Consider the following 19,586-nt stretch of genomic DNA (forward strand, 5'->3'; position numbering starts at 1 on the left):
TGACTGTGCATCATCATTCTGGTTCACAAACAAATGCTTTATCTCTTGTTTTAGGCTTTCTTCGGTACACTTTAATCAACAGATTGCCAATTTTAGGCTATTTTTTCCCCACTATGCTTATGCTGAAAGCCATCAAGCCAGGGTCACAGTAATTTAAGGGTACCAAGCTGCACGCAACCTCCGGAGCCCTGTACTCCTTACTGAAACTAACCCATCAGTGGTATGAAAACAGTGTCCAGAAAGAACTGGTTCAATATGCAAACTCTATGCGACAGACAGACAGAATACAGACAGAAAACCTGGCCCTTTTAGAAGGTACAGGAATCACTGTAAAACAATGAGGCCAACTGCCTTTCTGCAAGCATAGCAGTCATTTGAGAGCTGCGAGATAGACCTTTCCCTTCTTGCAGGAACAAGGCAGGCTGCCCCGTCTGAACGGTTGCAGGCTGTAGTGATCCTAACCAGGAGGCTACTGCACAGAGTCAGTAACCCAAGGAACAGTTCGCCCGAGTAGCTCAGCCAGTTAATCGTACCAGAGGACTCTGTCAGGCAGCTCTCACTCCGGCAATTACATCGCTACGTCTTTATCTTGAAGGGAAGCAATATGCTCTCACGCAAACTTTCTTTTGCTCGACAGCAGAAATTATTAACAACGTTTTCTTCTAAAACTTCTGTAAGAACGCTGAAGACCATCATACCAGCAAACCTCTCCACGGATGGGGTTCTGCACATTGTGCCGTGCCCCAACTGGAGGTCTGTCTGATGCTGCACAACATGGGATTCCCAGCATCGGAAGGGGTGCAAGATTATCCATTCTCCCTTTCCTTCTTTTTAGTCCCAATAAATTATATTTTAATCAATATCTCATAGAGTCTGAGTGCCTTTCTTACTGGGATCACAGCAAACACTTGTACCAGCGCCTTACACATGACTTACACAGACCATCTGCTAACCTGTTTAAGTAAACGTCACAGCAGTATTTTTTACTTTAACACAATATTTCATGTGACTCGGCACTGAACATCTCATGATGCTCTTGTCCTGTTTTCCCAAACTCCAACACATGCAGGCTGAAAGAAGAGTATAAAATTGCAGGTTGATTCCTATGAGAAATCCTTGATCCTCACATTCTTTTCTACAGCTCCTAGCAGGCTCACTTACAAGGTACGTGGCAAGGCATACATTCACCTTTTGGGAGACTCAATAGAGTGAACTTGTGCTGATTTGAAAGTGGGCTGGAAGAGAGCTTAATCCAGCTTGAATTCATTTAAGGGATCACCACCAAAAAACCCAAACCACTAACATTCTTGATCTTCTGCACTTTTAAGCAGTTTCAGGGGCGAATACAAAAATTTACAGATGAGGAATGTTACCAAAAGCTACCTTCACACTCAAAACACTGTCCAGAACCTGAGCCAAAGATTTGCTATAGGTGGTTTTAACAAATCAAAATAAAGCACAGTAGGATAATAATGACTAGCATAAAAACTATTTTAAGATCAAGTGACAGAGTTTGTTTTTATAAATAAAACCTTTTTTTAATTAGTAGTTTTCTTAATGAAAACTAAAACCTATTATTTTTGTAGGACAGTCCAATGTCTCTCCTGGATGGGACTGTTCTATTAAAAAAAAAAAAGTTTAACATACACCAGACAATATATGAGCTTAATTTTAACACGTGCCAGCTAATAGATCTTCCGGAGTCACAGGATGAAACTGGCATTCATATGGTGCACGTAACAGCTAGAGAGAGCTCTTCCCACTGGACTTCAGACCCTTAAAACCAGACATGAACACAGGGGCTAGCAGTCCGCAGGGCTCCCTTCACTGGCAGCAGAGAGAAAGAAGCTCTGTTACAGACCACTTCTGCCTCAGCTGTCCATGTCTGGTCTGTAAATGCTTGAAGTTAGGAAAGATTAATACCTTGTCTAGTATCAATGCCCGTGCTTGGTAGGAACCTCTCTCTCCCTCTCTCCCATTTATCGAGTTGTATTATTGGAACATTTTCTAAGGTTCTGCAAATACATTTTTAAAACAAAACCTGTGCTGAGGCTATTTTTGGCGTCCTTCCAAAATCTTCAAAAGAGTAAAGAAGTTAGCTGCATCAGTTTCCCGAACTGCATTTTATTTTTACTTTAGCAGTATTAACGAAGGAAGAGTGCCAGCCTACATTTGATATTTTCCAGAACAGGCAGATGAAAGATTTTACAGTTTCAAACTGTGACTTGAGAAAGAAAATAACAACATCCCAGCCTTTCAGGTTTTCTCTGAAGATAAGAGTTTGGAAGTCTGAACTCAGAGTCTCTTCATAGGTTTGTCACCAAGTTATTTCCAATTAGGAACACATCATATACATATCCATGCAGCTCATGTTTACATAGACTATAGCTTTGCAAGACCTCACTATAACACTATCCGTTATTGCCATTAGAGAAGGACATTATTGACAATTATTAGTTCTTTTTAAAAAATTAACTTTGCTGCCAATAACTGCCAGCATATTTCAGTCTTACACACAAAAATACAATTTAGTGCAAGTGTATGCTGTTGGATACAGCATACAAGGCAGTAAACTCATTTGCAGAAAAACAATACATTGCATTTCTTTTGAGAAGAAAGGGTGCTTACATATTGCGTCAGATGCATATATCTACAGAAGTAAAAAATAAAGTTGTAATTCTATCTTAACATTGCTAATTCACTGATGTTTGAGTATCAGTTGTTCACTCTTTCTCCAATCAAAGCCATAAAGCTCCAGTACTGTTCTGTTTAGATCCTTCACGTCCATCACTGCAGTAACTTCTAGAGTACGATGTCAATAAATTTTCTTCTCTACTCTGCCTTGCCTCCTGGAATGTATACATTTTTGAAAAATCTAACAGAAACAGTATTCTGAGTACTTCTCTATTCTTGTATTAAATATACTTTTTTACAGAGCAAGTTTCCATCAAAAATTTCTCTTCCCACTCAGATCAAGTGTCTTTCCTTATTTACACAATCTAAGATCCTCTCTATCACTTTTGCATCAGCTTTCCTTTTAACAAAAACCTCTGACTTTCCTAAATATTTTCAGATTAATTTTGCCTCATTCACAACAATCTAGGGAATGAAGCAATTTGTTCTGGTTCCATTTGAACACATAGGGACCAAGGGATGTTTTGCCTTAGAGCTATGACTAAATGAGGCAAACAGAGAATAAAAACAAAAGCAAAACCCCAAACCACATAACCTCGCTCTGCTGGCACCTGCACTGATCACTCGCTGCACTAAGAAAAGCAGAGCTTTTAACGGGAAGTGGGCACAAAAGCCATCACTTGTTATCACTGCAATCCCACATCAGAACACTCTCAATTCTCCTTGGGCCAAGATGAAGAACTACAAAGTTAGCGGCATCCTCTTCTGTGTGCTGCAAGGACTACCTTTCAGCTAGTTCATCATGTAAAAGTCACAGCCATCCCCATTTAATCTGTTCATTGTCTGCCTCACGCACATCCAAAGAGATTCACAAAAACACTGCGATACATGTCAAAAGATGCAAGAGAAATCTCTCTCCATTTCACAACAAAGTATTCAGTACTTATAAAGGATTTACTTCAGGGTCAAGGAAAGCCAGACAAAAGATTGCAGTAGAAGCAAGAAACACTCACATTTTTGACAAAAGCGGTCAGCAAGAGATCAAGGTACTTCATTAAAATCCACGCAAGTCTTCTAAAGAGCACAAACCACTGCTTTTTCAAATTTATAAACAAATCCAGACTCTGATTTAACCCTTAAACAATAAAGTGATAAAGCTCTGGATTTTAAAAATAAAAAAAAATAAAAAAAAATTCCAAGACAAAGCTCCTGACATTGAGCAAGGGACTGGAAGTTATCTTTGGAAGGAAATTTGATGCTCCAGATCATTGTCTCCAGACTTTTTTGATTGCACACCAAATCAGTAAAAAAAAAAAAAAAATATCTTTTGAGCATGCACCCTCAATATAAGGATATTTACTTATAAATTACCTACATGTACTACTGTAATAATGTTATATACATTATAAAACATATGCAAAAATAGATATAGGATGAAATACAGATTAAAAACTACTTCACAAGTTTTTTATTTTATTAATGCTACAAAAAATATTTTCTTCATACACCCCAATGGATTGTTTTGCATGCACCCCACTGTGGAGACTGCTGCAGATGGCCTTTTGTCCCCCTTCCTACTCCCAAGGATATTATCTACTCTCTTGCAGCCCAGTAAGGAACACCAGCATCGTGGTTTAACCAGATGCCAAAACCAGGACAAGCAGTTACCTTGCGCTAATGCAGAGAAAAACAACTAAGACGGCAGCGAGCCCTGCAACTGGCATTCAGGATTTGGGGAAGGGTGGAGGATGGCTGAGACTCACAGCTCATTTTGTTAGGGATTACACTTCATAACCCACTCAAGGAAAACTGAATGTTGGTGGAGGCCAAAGCACAGAAGAGAATTTAGATGTATGGAGGGAACTGAGCAGGAATATGAGTTATTACAGAAAAAAAGCAAAGTGAGTCCAATCTTAAGTTTTGGAGAAGCTCAAGGATAATGGGAAAAACAGGAAGCAAGCTGTTTTGATAGGGGGAAGGGAGGATGTTCAACTTTGTTTTGTATGCTCATCAGACAACTAACGAAACATAGTCCAGATAAATTCATCAGAAAATGATGGCATAACTGGTGGAGAACAACACTTTTAGGAAAAAATCATGGTTCACTGTCAGCCCTAGAGGGCATTCAAGGGTCTATCCTCGTTCACTTCTATTTCATACTTTCTACTAAAGATTTTGATTGTAGAATTGTATATGCATATGCAATGTACTAATGAGACAAAATTGGAAAAGGCAGCAAACCCATGGTAGAAGACACAACTGGAATGAAAAACTGTCTTTATAAACTGCAGAAATTGTCAGCAGTCAACAAGATGATGTTTACTACAGTCCAAAGCATCACACTTTTTCTATTTTTCACCCATACCAGCACTTTACCTTCTGCACTGCCTACAGAAGACCACTGTAAGCCTTATAAAGGCACCTTTGGTTTGGCAGAATAGGCATGAAAACAGTATGTCATATCACTGTCCAGACACTGCAACATTGGCACACTTACAAGGACCTACACAGACAAGATCAGAGCGTCTATGTTTCAGACTATACCACTAGGGATATTCTCAAACAAGATACCTTCTGAGTAAGATACCAATTCCAAGCTTTAGCGGCTATAAACTGAAAAAGTATATCACAAAATATATTAAAGGATTTTGCATCACAGCTGACAGCAGTTCCTAAATGAAGAGCCATCACAAGTTGAGGAATCCATGTTTTGACACTGAGTAATTGTACAGCATACCTGTAAGCAAACACTGCCATTACATTAAAAAAGTGACTTTATATAACTTTCAAGGAGAAGGAAAAAAAAGAAACCAGTAACTGCATATTTGATTTCTTTTGTTGCACAAATTCTGATACAGGCAGTGATCTGAGAAGAAAAAACCTACGTCAATGAATTCTCAGACGCAGATTTCCAAAACCGATTTCCTGTCTCTCAGCATTCAGAAGCTTACATGGTCTTAATGCTCCTTTCAAAACTGATTATAAACAAACATACGGACATTAATTGCAAATCTCTCAGCTCTCACAGGGAGTTTCAAATAGAAGGCCCACCGTGCTGTTTACTTGCTTTCGCTTTCCCTCTCCTTAAGTACGCACTCATGCTTGGTACCACAAATGCTTCTATCAGAGCAAGCGGAATTGGCACAACTCCAAGGTAAATTGCCATCTTGCTGTTAGAAATGCATTGTGCACAGATTTAACTTGTTTTTTACCAGATTTAAGTGAACCAATAAATTAAAATTCAAATAAAAAGGGGTTAAGAGAAACAAGCTCTTACTCCTTTTCTTCCCAGGTGGAAGAGCAGCAGTGCACCACTGAACTTGAATTTGTGATATAACTCATCACCTATACTTTGAAAAGGGAGGAGCAAGGTATAAAAGACTCATTTTTATCAAAGATAACAAAGTCTCTTTAAATCCAAAAGAGAGAAAGACAGAAGAACCTCAGATATTTGTAAACACTTGTTTATAATTTGCCGCCTTCTTAAATATAAAGATGAACTTTTGGAACAGTGCTGAAGACTACTAGAGACTCATTAGTATTTCTGAGGCATCAGTCCTACTCATGTGGGATACAGAGGCTCAGAGTTGCACAGAATGGGAGACCTGCAAAAAATACCTGGTAAGCAGTATTCTGCTTCCAAAGCCATCAGTCTAACCAGACAAATGAAGCAATTGTGAAGAAAAGGTGTTACACATTTCCCATTTTTAAGACGGAGAACCTAAGTAGTAAGTCAAAGCCATACGAGTATGCGGTAGAAGGGGGATCTCCGGAGCTCAGGCCTAGTACGTCAACCTGCAAGTTTCTGCTGTGACATCTAAATGACAGAGTCACCCAAGGAACATTTAGGAGGATCCAAAAGTTGCATCCCGACACGGGCATGGGTCAAGCTCAGGCTTAGCCGCATCTTCTCCGGTTCTACAACTGAAGCTGTTTGTCCCTGCATTGGCCTGTAACCACTGCCGTCTTGCAACACACAAGGCAGCAAATCCTTAACACTCAAATTCCTGAATGTGTACTACGCTACAGATTCAGATTATGATTAGGATTACATTTTGGAAGCAAATATCAAACTGCTGAGGAGCACAGCAGCCTTCATTGCTTCAAAGCAGCAAGTTCCCGTCTGCTTTACAAGTTACTGCTTTTCTGGGTCATTAACTTCCAGCTCCAGGCAGACCGAGATGAAACACCAAAGCATGTACCAGTGGCAAGACCCTTGGCCGAGAGGAAGGAATACAGGCAGGACTGAGGAACTCATTCCTCAGCAAAAACATTCCACTCTGGACACCCAAATGTTCAGTTATCACATAAAAATATTTGGGTGATAAGCAGCTCAACTGTGTGTTGAGCACGTGCAGATCTCCTCGAGTTAAATACTTTAAAATCCCCAAAAGGATCAAGTCAAGTGCAGAACCAGCCCAAAGTGTTAGATGATACCACATACAGCAGGTGAGGATTATTTTCTCTTCCTTCATCAGCTTCTCTGACATTTTTAAGATTTTACATCAATATTTTTATACACATATACACACCAGCCAATTTAATTACAACAGTTACTGACTTCTCATATGAAAAAAAAAGTGGGGGTGGGTTTGATTGTTTTTCAGATTGATGTGGTCTGGTCCCAACAATAATTATATATTCCTGGGATCTTGTTTACAAAGCAGGGAGAACCACTGAGACTGCCACCCCTCCATTTCAGCTTGAGTGAAGCATCACAAATCACCTAATCCTTTTTCTTTTATGGTCATGTTACATCCTTGTCCTCCACTCACTGCAAGATCCTACATCTGCTTCTTTTTAGGCTTGAGGGTAGACAAGCAACCCCCTTTTTAATCAGTTTCACCAGCTCAGTGCAATTATTATGGAAATTAAAAAGCAGGTCTCTCCTCTCAACTCCAGTGAGTTACATTCAGAAGTTGCTAATCTTCTCTTTGAAACAGCATTCAAGTACTCCCATAATCACAGACATTCAAGTTTATATACTCAGGTCATGCAGTAAAACTGCTAAATGTATTTATTTACTTGTCACTAAGATTGTTTTCAGAAGCAGAGTAGTTTAACCCATTTTCTCAGCCTGAACTCAGTAAACTGGATCATACTGTTCCAAGACTAACAGCAAAGGTAATCCAGAAAAGACAGCCTGCCTCAGCTCCACCTGTAAGCACAACCAAACAACTTTTATGAGCCACAGTTAAGTCCCCACGAACAAGCAGGAGAGTAAGAATAAAACTATTAAAAACCCCAGGAGGAAGAAAATTTTTACTGCAAAGAGGCAAAATTCTTCCACGATGCAATTTTAGACTGGCATTATCAGAGCGATTTTGTATTATTGAGCTTTCTCCTGTTCTGCCAAAGCAGCTGCCTATTTCCTTCCTAAACTGAGATTTCCTTTAATCATTGAAGACAGGATGCTGTGTTCTGACGAAATGCCTTTCCTTGCCATCCCTGGTAGAGGGAATTAAAAGCCTTGCCAATCCTTTTGAAATGCAAATCTTCACCAAGTAGGTTTTATGCCTCTTGTTATTGTTGCCTCTCCCTGAAGAGCACATGTTAGGTGGAACAGTGAACAGTGGACTCTTTATTTATTTTCTAAAATGACTATTGTCTTGCTCTGCAATCCCTAATCTCTAAATTTTCATTTTCCTCTTTCCTCCTCCCCAAATCTCACATTTTTCAAGTAAAAAAGCTTGTCACCTCTAGATGGCAAAAAAGCTTGTTAGCTCTAGATGGCAAAAAAGCTTGATCCTCCAGCAGCAAAATCATTAATTCTCTTATCTGCATAGCCAATATGGCTCAGTAGAATTTCTTTCTTCAAATATTGACTATTTCTGTTACCTGTTGAGACCTTAACAGTATAAACATTCAGTCCAAATGCTTCTTTTTGTGTTATTAACAGAAAAATTCTTCCTCTGCCCCTTTTTGGAGGCCATGGGCAGGGGAATAGCATTTTAATTAAAAAGGAGTATTATTAGAATGAGTAAGAAGCACACAGACCAATAATCTAATACGTGACAGGAAAAAAGAAGATACTGAACCTGAGCCTCCCAGGGAGCAAGGAAGTGCCAATATGAAGACTCTTAGCATAGTTTTGTTCTTTTGCTTCAATTTCAGCCCACAGTTGTGGGGGACAATGCAGAAAGATAATTACTACCAAAAATGAAAGTTAAGGTTTGTGCAACAGGACAAAGTTCTTCAGAAAAAATCTTCTACACTGCAAAATATTCTCCTGAAGTCAGTGATAAGGGCTATACTGAATCACTAGAAGGGTTAAAGCAAGACTGAAAAATACAGTGAAAATACATATTTATGAGCAACTCTATACTGATGGAAGTGGAGTTCAGAGGGGGTTTCTTCCTCTATTTTAGGAGCAGAAATTAAGAATTTTACACTATTTGACAATGATACATTAGTATCTGTAAGAACTTACAGACTCTAACTTCAAGCTGTCAAGAAATTCAGACAGAAATTTTAACGTTCATAGCTGATAACTGATTAGCAGCATGCTTAACAATACAAATCTTACCTTATTTTTGGCTTTATTTTGTAATGGGACTCAAGAAAAAAAAAGGCAAGCAATGAATATATCACCTACATGCATTCCCAGTTGCACCTATTCATCAGAAACCACAGTTAGCAAGAAACAGTATGAGCTTGTGGAACATTTTTGTCCTTTCAAATATTTTAAATACAAATCTTTTCAACACTGGCATATTACTGTGGGTTCTCCATTTCAGTTGTGCAAGTTTTAGATATACACCAGGCTGTCTGCACTTCTGATTAAAGCAAGCAATGACAACCAACATACAATCTGTGGGCAAGGAAGGACTCTTTAGAAGAATTTGAACTTGTGTTCCTCCTGCTGTCTTCTTTCAAGAGTTGCTTTGCCACAAGCATGTGTATCAGGCGACGTTTAAGTAGAACCACCAAAGTATAGATCCCTTGAGTTGGCTACCTTGTAGGCTGTGTGTCCAGGTTCAGAAAGAGTATTTCTGACACAATATCCCAATTCGCACACCTAACCTTTTTGAAATGTGCAATAGTTTCAGACATTGTGGAAGATCAAGCTCTCTTGTAGCTCAACAGAAGGCTAACGGAAGCAAAGAACATTTGCTTTGCTTCCTAACTTTGTAATCCACTCAAATCTCTTGGCCCAAATCCACCCAAATGCTGTGCCTACATTTCTCCAACTACTATACTGACGTAACCTTTGTCTACAACACTGATGTGCACACAGCTTCACAGCAGTCGGCCACTCTTTTGGAAAACCAGCTGTCAAATTTCTCGCCCCAAAATGTCACACAAGATAGAAGGAACCAGCAACTTTCTATTAAAACGAACTTGAATATTGCTCTGGATTTGAGATTACTGTTGGTAACCTCAAACCCATCTACCACACTTAAGAACCAGATTGAATCTAGCAGGGACACAAATAGTTCTTATTCTTGTAAATGAACGAAAGCAGATTTTGTGCACTGGCTGGGCATGTGTGGATGGCAACTGCAAAAAGTGTATGTTTAGCATGTAGGGGGATGGCATTACTGCCAGCTCTCAAGCATTTCCATTAGGGCACCTGCTGCAGTTTCACTTGGCATGCTCCTGCAAGCCACTTCATCCTCACAATACTCAGCTATTGTGAAAACTGGCTAGCAGAAACCATCCTCGTTGGACCCCCTGCAGCACAATTGATCAGCTCACTACAGAAACCCCATGTTTTTCACTCATTCATACAATTGATATTTCTTGGTAAGCTGGGAAACTAGTCTGAACTGACATGATAACAGAAAGAACAGCTTGAATGTTGCCAGAGGGGAAGTTGTTAATTTTTCAGACAATGTAACAGATTAGTGGAAAGGATATTTGTCCAAACTCCCAGATCAAGGTTCAAATGTACACCTCTTGAGTACAGAATTAAGTGGCAATAGGGACCAACTTTGACCTTTTCAACACATGACAATGCATTCACATCTTTAAAGTGTGAAAAGCTAAATGCAAAAAAAAAACCACCACCCAAATTTTAAAAAAAACAAACAACAAACCAAAACCCCATACAACCCAAAACCAACCCACCAAAAAATACCATAACAAAAATGCACACCCCACCCCCAAAACCAACCACCCACACCAACCCAAAAGCACTTTACCAGACTAGGAATGTGTACTACTGATCTTAATTTGAAAAACAAAAAGACACTAGCTTTTTCTGGCCAAGGACCCAGTGTAGCTATACAAAGACAGTCCAGGGGCCCAGTCAGCAGTTCAAAATATGTTTCTCCAGAGCACTGTATGGGATACAAGCTAATAAGCTCTGCCAGGGAGCCAGAGCAGGTTACCAGTGAAGAATAAGGCATGCAAGGTGCTCTACAGGCATAGCAGTACTGTAACTCAGTTGTGGAGTAGCAACTTGATCACAGCCTGCAATGTATAGGCGGAATTGCCTATATGTATTTATTTCTTGGGCATAGTTTAGGTAGCGAACTCCAGAAAATTCAAAAGATATCAACTGAATTTGCTTCTGCATTTCACAACAACAACATTAGTCTACATTTCATGCCATGGTTTCCCCTTCCTGCTGACCTGGGTTTGCAATTACAGAAGGGGAGCAATTTAACATCTAATGTGTTAAATAGAAGAAAAAAAAAAAGAAGCACCTTCAGAACCACTTTGTATTTCCTAGAGGAACACTGAGTTGCTCATTCATCTCAGCATGCAGACCATTTTTAGCCCAACTAAATTAAAAATAATGTAACAGAATTTTTGAACATTCAAAGACATTTCTCTTGAAAAGGTAAATTAAACATTCAAAAAGTGGACTGCATGAGACACACATCAAATTATTGATCATTCAGAAGTGCCGGATGATTTAATACATATTCAATATAAAATTGTAAAAGAAGAGAGTAATCCTCAGTAAGAGCTATTCCTCTCCTCAGTAAGAGCTATTTCTGCTCTAGCTCATATGCATGACCTCAGCAGCCCTGAGCTGACAGAGTTCTTCCCTCTGTCCTACTGTGGATAAATTGATCCAGACAGTAAGCAGAGAAAGACGCAACTGGACAGAGGGAATACCTAAAGGAAGCTCATTAGGAATTAAAGAACTTTTTTTTTTTTTTTTTTAAACTTCAACCAAGAAGACTACACTAAAATACCGACTGAGCCAACATACTATACCCTCAAATTGTATCCTACAGCAGAGAGGCTGCAACACAAGTAACAGGATTCTCTGTGAGCTCCTGATCCAACTTACAGATACCCATGCCTAAAAGGATGACACGCTTTGCAGATGGTATTACCAAGGATGCAGTTTCAAAAGAACAGCAAGTTACTAGAGTAAAAGATTGCTACAGTCCAGCTTTCATCACTGCAAATGGCTTAGCAATATTCACAGATTTTAGAGAGATCTTGCTGTTATCTATTTCAATTTGCAAAGCCAAGAGAAAAGTGAAAAGTGATAACCTTTACTTGAAGGGCAATTATTTCTTGCACTTCTAATAATAAAATGTCCTTTGCAGACAAAAAAAGTGGTATCAATACTGTAAGTCAGGGCATGTGTTTATCAGATACCGTTTTTAATCTAAGAGACACAGCACACCAGCCAGAGGTCAATGTGGAACACCGGGAAGTGACCAGCCAGCACTCTACAGGCAACAGCTTTTCTGAATCCTCCAGTCTGATGTTCTGCGTAGCACAGGCTAACACTACCTTCACCTGCTTCTCCACCAAGCTGAGAGATCTGTGGTTAGACTAGACAGTTATCTTCCAGACAGGGTGTCCAACCCGCAGGGAAAGAGTTCAAGTTAGAGATGAAACCTACACATCCCTTTCAAGTCATTCTAAGGAGTATTCTTACTTTTAGAAAAACATGCATTAATTCTGATATGTTTTTCTCAATTTTCCCTTCCCTGTGGCTCCAGGCCTTATCAAGCTGAAGCAGAGTAAAGCTGACAGATACACTCTTGGAGCTTTTGCCAGAAATTTGAATAGAGACAGAGAAACTAAGCAGAGCATGGGCAGTTTCCTTCTGTTGGTGTTTGCCAAAAGCTCTCAGTGGCAGCACAGACAAACAAAATGAACAAAATGCGCCTGTAAAGTCAAGAAAAATCACACTGATGGGTTTACGTACACTTGGAAAGCTAACAACAATTAAAAAAAACCCAACTTCACAGAATTTGAAGTTGTTCAAAACAGAACTGCTCTGAATCCTTTCTTTTTCACAAGAAGTTTCTGGTATGCCAATTTACAAAAAGACTTTTAAAGTCCTGATTTTGGCTGGTAAAAACCCGCAAATTGTTGTAGTGGTAATATCATATAGCACATGCATGGCAGTACGTGGTAGACAAAGCTATCCAGAATGCCTGTTCTGAAAATCATTGAACTCAAAGGACAAGAATCAACACCATAAAGATCAAACAGGATTGACTACATAGTGTGAATATGTAGAATAAATGGCTTTAAGTGATTATTTTTTTTCCCCCCTAATGGCTGGAAAGGACAGAACACAAAAAGAGATGTACCAGAAATGGACACAAGAGCTCCACAAGAACAGGCAAAAACCAGGGAGAAGGGGAAGCGTAAGAAAAAATTAACAAAATAGACAGGACAGGCTCAAAAGTAATTTGAATCAGATAAGGAAGATTTGAAGCTAGTGTAGAACTTGCCTGAGGAAGTGGAAATTCAAAACAAGAAGAGAAGAAGACAGATGTGTTCCAAATAGCTCACTGAGGATGAAGTGAAAAGCTGAGCACTCAGAAGAAAAGGCAGTAGCTCTACAAGTCAACACATAAGACCAAAGCAAAAAATCAAAGACTAGTCAAATTTCTGATCTCAGTAACAGGGCCCAAACCATACAAATGCTCAGCTGCATATAGGCTGCCTGAATGTGATATAAGGTGCCTTGTGACAGGTACAGAAAACCAGTCTCTGAACACATTATGTGCAATTCTGTTATGAGGTACAAAAATGACATGAGAAGCTGACAGTTAAAACAAGTTAAAATGAAATTCAAGGTGTTGTCTTCCCTTCTATAAAACTGATATTGCCACATTCAATCTGTTCTTCCCAAATTAAATTTCATATCAGCACACAAAATAAGGAAGGGATCCAGGTACACAGTATGTTACTATTACAGTGCATCTTCAGGAACAGTAAGATAGCTATATCCAAAATCATTCATCAAACCAAGAGCAAACTGTGGGAGGGCAAAGAGTAGACAAGTAATTAGCTGCTGTGATTTCCAATAACAACAAAAGACTCCAGTGATTACAACAGCAATTAAGAACATCCCAACAGCATCATCTTCCTGATTCACGTTACCCACTTATCTTTCATCCTTTTCCTTCCACTATTATTCTTGTCTTATCTAACTGAATGTTATGGTGAGGACAATGTATAGATGTACATAAGAGAGAGACCAACTGTAATTACAATTTACTGTTAACATCAAGATTTTTCTTCACAGTAACAGAAGGGAAAGAAACACAAGAGTGGATAAAAATTATGTTGCAAAGGCAGAAGAGAACAGAGGAAAAACTACTTCATCTAGCCTTATATTTTCCTTCTAACATCAAATTCACCTGCTATGCTGTTGAGTATCCTGATACAGTTTGGCATTTAGAATACCTAAGGAAATCCAGGGCTGAATAATATTGTGATGCACTGCGGGATCTCATTTCTGTCACTCCTTCACTTCAACTCCACTCTCCCTTTTGCAGTTTCTAGTCACATACTTCCTTTCAAATTGACCTTGAATTTGACAGTCAACTCCAACGCTACACTAGATTTACAAATATGATTAGGGTCTGAGAACAGGATACATCAGAGAGACCTTCCCCAGCCAGATCCAATTAATCACACTACAGAACACATATCCATGAACATAATTTCCAGTTTTGTGACATTCAATAAATTAATCAACCCAAACCCGTATGTATAGAGAAAAGAAGACAGCTCCCTCTACTGGGTGAGACAATGCAGCTCCTCCTCTCCTTCCCCCCAAACTCCGCAGAACAGACTTGTGCATATTTAATTCTCCAAGAATTATTTTTTTTTTAAATCCAATCCACAAGATGGTATCCAGTTATTTTGGCTGCTCTGCAGTATCAGGAATTGGCCTACAGAAACCAAATTTCCATAGTTTCTACACTGAAAAGCACAGAGAAGAAAATTCTTCCCACAGGCCTGTGTAAGAGCCTGATGAAGTAACGTTCTATCTCCAGGTGAAACACTTGAAAACCCGTATGTCAGTGTTCACTGTCAGCCCAGGTCTGGGAATAGATGGATTTCAGTGTTATGCACTGTATGCATTTAAGAACTGGCTTTTCTTACTGCTATTCAGTTGAACTTCCTTGTACATCCTTGCCTCAAGACATAGCCCCTACCTTGTTTAAGGGAATGGCCGCAGCCTTCCACCTACATGAGGCTTCATCACAACGGCAGCTGCGTACAATTGCTCACATGCAGAGCAGAAAGTGATGAAAAATCAGAGCACAGGTAGACAGCAGACAATGGCACAAGTGAAAGGCAATGATCTATATTTCAAGTGCTTATATTAGGATCCTCTAGGAAAACTACAGTCTTTTTCCTTTCTCAGTCATCCCATCTGAAACACAAGGCTAGAAGTAACACCCTTCATTCATATAGCATTACTGTTTTTCTTTCTGTAGATCTCGAAACTCACAGAAGTGGGTGAGCACTGTCTGCTCAGCATAACAACCCAGCCTTCACCAATTCCTGTCAAAGGCACTACCAGGTCAATAGGCAAACCACAAATCTGAGACCTCTTGAATCAAAAAGTTCTTCTTAGGTTTGCTAAAAATTTCCACAGCAAACTTCAGCAAAATAAAAGCACAGAGTGTCCAGGCTGTTTGCCTTTAAAAGCAGAAGTTACTGATACTGCTTCTTTGGAGGCAACAATAAAAACTGCCACTGAGGAGAAAATCTAATATCTGAAGATCTGTTGAAGCTCTTCGTTTAGAGCATAGGGGACTACAACTCATGCCCTGGGCACACCGTGGTTAGAGCTGGCAGGCACCCACTGGTCAACCAAGTGACTCCTCCAACACAACATGTTTCTTTTCTTCTCTCTTTTCAAAAGATCACTTTATGAGTTGAAGCAGCAGCAAAACTCTAGGGTTTTTTTGTCACCTTCACTTTCACCATCTGACAGTTTGTTTAACATTGCACAATTCCTGTCCTTGAACTTCCTACGAGTACCAGACAACCTTTGTTCAACCTTTGACAGCATAGTAAGTTTTTGGAGCTTTTTTGGGTTGAGATGTTTAATGGCAGAAAAAGGTATGGAGAAAAATCATACAATACTTTTAAAAACAGAGATATCACACTCTCAAAGTAACATTTATACCATTTTAAACCTACATTTAAAATTATCTTAGTGGCAAACTTGCTACTCTGTTCAAAAATATTTTTCCAAATAAATTTGATGAACAGCAACCAAAGCACATCTATACCTATGTGCCCTGAAAACATATCTTTGTTACTATCAATTATTTTCTTTCAGCAGACACATTTCCACCTTCCAAAAACATCAATAATCACATCTTTGGATGAAAAATAACCACCTCAGTTTATTTCAAAATTATTCACAAATGGAGTAGAGCACAGAGCTGAAAAAGCCCTACTTTCATTCTACAACAATTGCTCAGAGTTTGCATTTGAGTTTTAACTAGGGAAGAGGAAAGTGAAGCAGAAGTAAACATAAGACATCTAAATCATACCCAGCTCTGACTGACAAGGACAAAAAGACAAGAAGCAGTTAGTGAAACAGGTTGTTTTCTAATGACAGGTCGCAGCTTGCTCTAGTCTAGCACAGAGGATGCCTTCCATGCCCTGCTTGCTCCATGGACTAACAAACTGTGGCCCCACAGGCCTTTTAACTCAGAAAATGTTATCAACATGGCTGCAGTCCAGGAGCAGCTCAGGTAAACCGTGACTGAAATTCATGTGGCTTTCAGCTACTCTTCAGCATTTGTACTGTCATGAGTTTCAATGCATGGGAGAGGTTTATGTATAGCCCTGATATGAGCTTACAGACATGCTTGGAAAATGATGGCTATTCACTATCTAGTAAACCTTGCTCCTCTACATGCCTTGTCTTCATAAGCTCCCTTCTGTGAGAGACCCAGAGGTGTCTCAGTTCTTTTCTAATACGGAATTCCAAAGGAGCAGGAAACATAACGCAGACAACACAATCCACTGCAATATAAAGCAGCCATTCTCACTGAAAAAAACCAAACAAAATTGCCCACTTATTTTCCTGGAATGGAAACAAGCAGCTATCTCATGGTTTGGAGACAGTATGAGCCCTTCTTAAACAGTAACTGGAGAGCCCTATCCAAACTGGTTTTCATGTAAGAGCTCTTGAGAAACAACAGTATCATCATACACTACCTAGACGAAGCTATCATTGCCTTAAAAGTTATATGAGGAGAAACAGAATATACATAAATTCTAAACAGGTATGTTCTTATTGAAAATAAGTGAAGGTAAACTGGCTGTCTTGTTATTTGCATTAGCACTGACAGAAACCAACTGCTGGCGATTGCTGAGAAAACAGCACTCAACCTTTCTTTCCATCAACAAAACTGCAAAACACTGTGTGCCAGTGAATGATTTTGCACTGTGAAGGCAGCCAGCGCCTGTACTGCAGAAAAACCCTTGGTTGACCTCATCAGTTCCTGGAGCACAGGCCTTGCTGTCAAAGCTGAATCCCAGCATTATTGTCTTCTGCATCTCCTCGACAGCCAGTTCTTTGCTCTTGGAACCTGCTGCCCACACAGGCTGGGAGGATTTACCTGCAAAGTGTTATAGGTCCCCCTGGGATGGCTGTCTTGCACTCCCAACTATGTTTGTTCTCTGCACAGGTTCGCTGCTCTCTCCTTAATGAAGCAAACTGCAAAAGTGCTACTGCCCTCCAGCCCAACACCCACAACTGTAGCTGCCACAGATGATCATTACTGTAGAGACCACGTGCAGTTTCTGTACTCAGTGGTGAGCACAGAAAATCTGTGATGGCACTGCTGGTTTTGGTGCTCCGTGAGGGAACAACTTCCACTCGGAGAGCTGCACTGAATTACAGCAACGATCGTTATTTGACTTAGTGGATTCTGCTTCTCTAGTACTAAATATCATTTTCACAGTTGTTCATGTAAAAGGAGCTTCACAGCTCTTGATCTTTGGAGGTAGGAAAGAGGGAAAATGACAGGCTGAACGTTTGTTGGGTGTTTGCCCTTCTCCAAAGCAGATTAGACATCTGATGTAACCCTAGATTAAAAGCTTCAAGACCACTAAACAATGAGTTTTTACAGTTTTTCACTATGATAACTGACACAAAGCACCACACTCCAATGTTTCTGAGAGCTCTCCTGACTTTTGGTCTTTTATTTTTCTGGAAAAAGCACGATCAGGACAAATATTTCAAAGGAAAGAATTAAAAAGTAAAGAAACTAATTCAGAAGGTGGAAGCCAAACACCCAAACCGTGCTCCCTGACTTCCCCCCCAGATAATCCTAGTTTACACTAGCAAAATAGGATCTTATCAGGGGCAGGTGTTTTTCCCTTTCTTCCCTGGCACAGAAGACACAAAGTATTTGGACTGCCCCTGTAGACAATGACACCCAGAAAAGATTCTTATTTCATATGCATGAGAGATATGCACCTCCACTGCGACCAAGACAGACACTTGAATAAGAATCTTGTTTACTCCCAACCACATAAAGTCTGTAATTAATTTTTTTTAACTTTCATGATACTGCTTTACACTGGGGAAGCAAGGTTGTGCAGTATAATGAACTGGCCAGGAGAAAATTAAACAGTAACAACTCAATCCTTGTATGACCATCTCTACATTACAAATTTTTTACATACCAAAGTCAACTATATATATGCCCTCTCTGCAAACTACCAGCAAGTCATAAAATTTACAGGCAAGACCAGGTTATACTGAAAAGCCACCAGCTTCCAAAAAGGACAGACTGTCTTATTCACCCTTTAATTTGATTGTGATAAGACCTCAATTTCTCTATTGCTTGTCACTCAAAACATTTGTACAAACATTTTACCAACATTGCTATTTGTCTGTACCGACTGCATAAGAACTACTGCATCCACTACCAAAGCAACTACCAGTGGGGCAGCAAAATATGACTGTTAGGTCACAACAAGGATTTACAGTACTTTTGTATTTTATTCAAGTATTTACCACCTGCAGAAACAGAGTGCCCCATATCTCTGGCCAGGCTCAAAAAGAATCAGCCCAAGATGTTTCCTTAAAGTCCAGCACTTACATGATGAAGAAGAGGGCAACAACATTCTGTTACCTGTACTCTTACCTGTTCTGGGGTCAAACAGCTGGTTGGCCTCCAAGTCTGTGAAAGTGCTGAAGCAAATGGGGCATTTAAAAGAGGCGCGATTGGTGGAGTCTCTTTCATCTGTCTCAATCCTCCTCCTCATGTGGTCCAGCTTGTACTTCACCACATTAACCAGAAGGCGGTAGTTGATGAAGTAGTAGTTGTGACGGGTGGTTTTGCCATCGGGAGCCGTCTCTACCCTCATCCTGCATTTGATAAACTTGTCACCCTTGAGGGTGTTGAGGACAGCCCGCAACTGCTTCCTATCAAACTTAAGGAGCTCTAACATGTCCTCTTCCTTCACACAGGGGTTCCTGATGAGAATGTCCAGAGCCAAAGCATGTTCAATGCCATAAAAGCCACGCACCACATATTTGGCAAGGCGTTTGAGAGCTGCTGGGACCTCAGTGAGGACGTCTGGGTCAGTCATAGCAGGTTCAGATCTCAAGCTTCATGTATACTGCAATGAAAAAAAAGGCAGAAGGATTCTTAGCTAGTCTTCTGACTTCAGAAGTTTTATCTCACTTAGAGCTAAGAAAAGGATGGTGTATTTTCCATTTCTCTTTCCAAAGCTCTCTACTGTCTCCT

At 39.8% G+C, this 19,586-nt stretch overlaps 1 protein-coding gene across 5 annotated transcripts in view; it reads right to left on the reverse strand.

Moving 5' to 3' along the window:
• GTF2E1 (general transcription factor IIE subunit 1) overlaps positions 1–19,586 on the reverse strand; it is a 55,441-nt gene that overhangs the window by 27,053 nt on the left and 8,802 nt on the right. For all 5 annotated transcript variants that reach the window (XM_049824225.1, XM_049824221.1, XM_049824222.1 and 2 more), the window contains one exon: positions 18,981–19,458. In XM_049824225.1, the coding sequence (XP_049680182.1) occupies positions 18,981–19,428 (448 nt within the window). In that variant the 5' untranslated portion in view covers positions 19,429–19,458. The remainder of the gene's footprint in view (positions 1–18,980; positions 19,459–19,586) is intronic.

Source organism: Accipiter gentilis, chromosome 21 (genome assembly GCF_929443795.1).
Source record: "Accipiter gentilis chromosome 21, bAccGen1.1, whole genome shotgun sequence".
NCBI lineage: Eukaryota > Metazoa > Chordata > Aves > Accipitriformes > Accipitridae > Astur > Astur gentilis.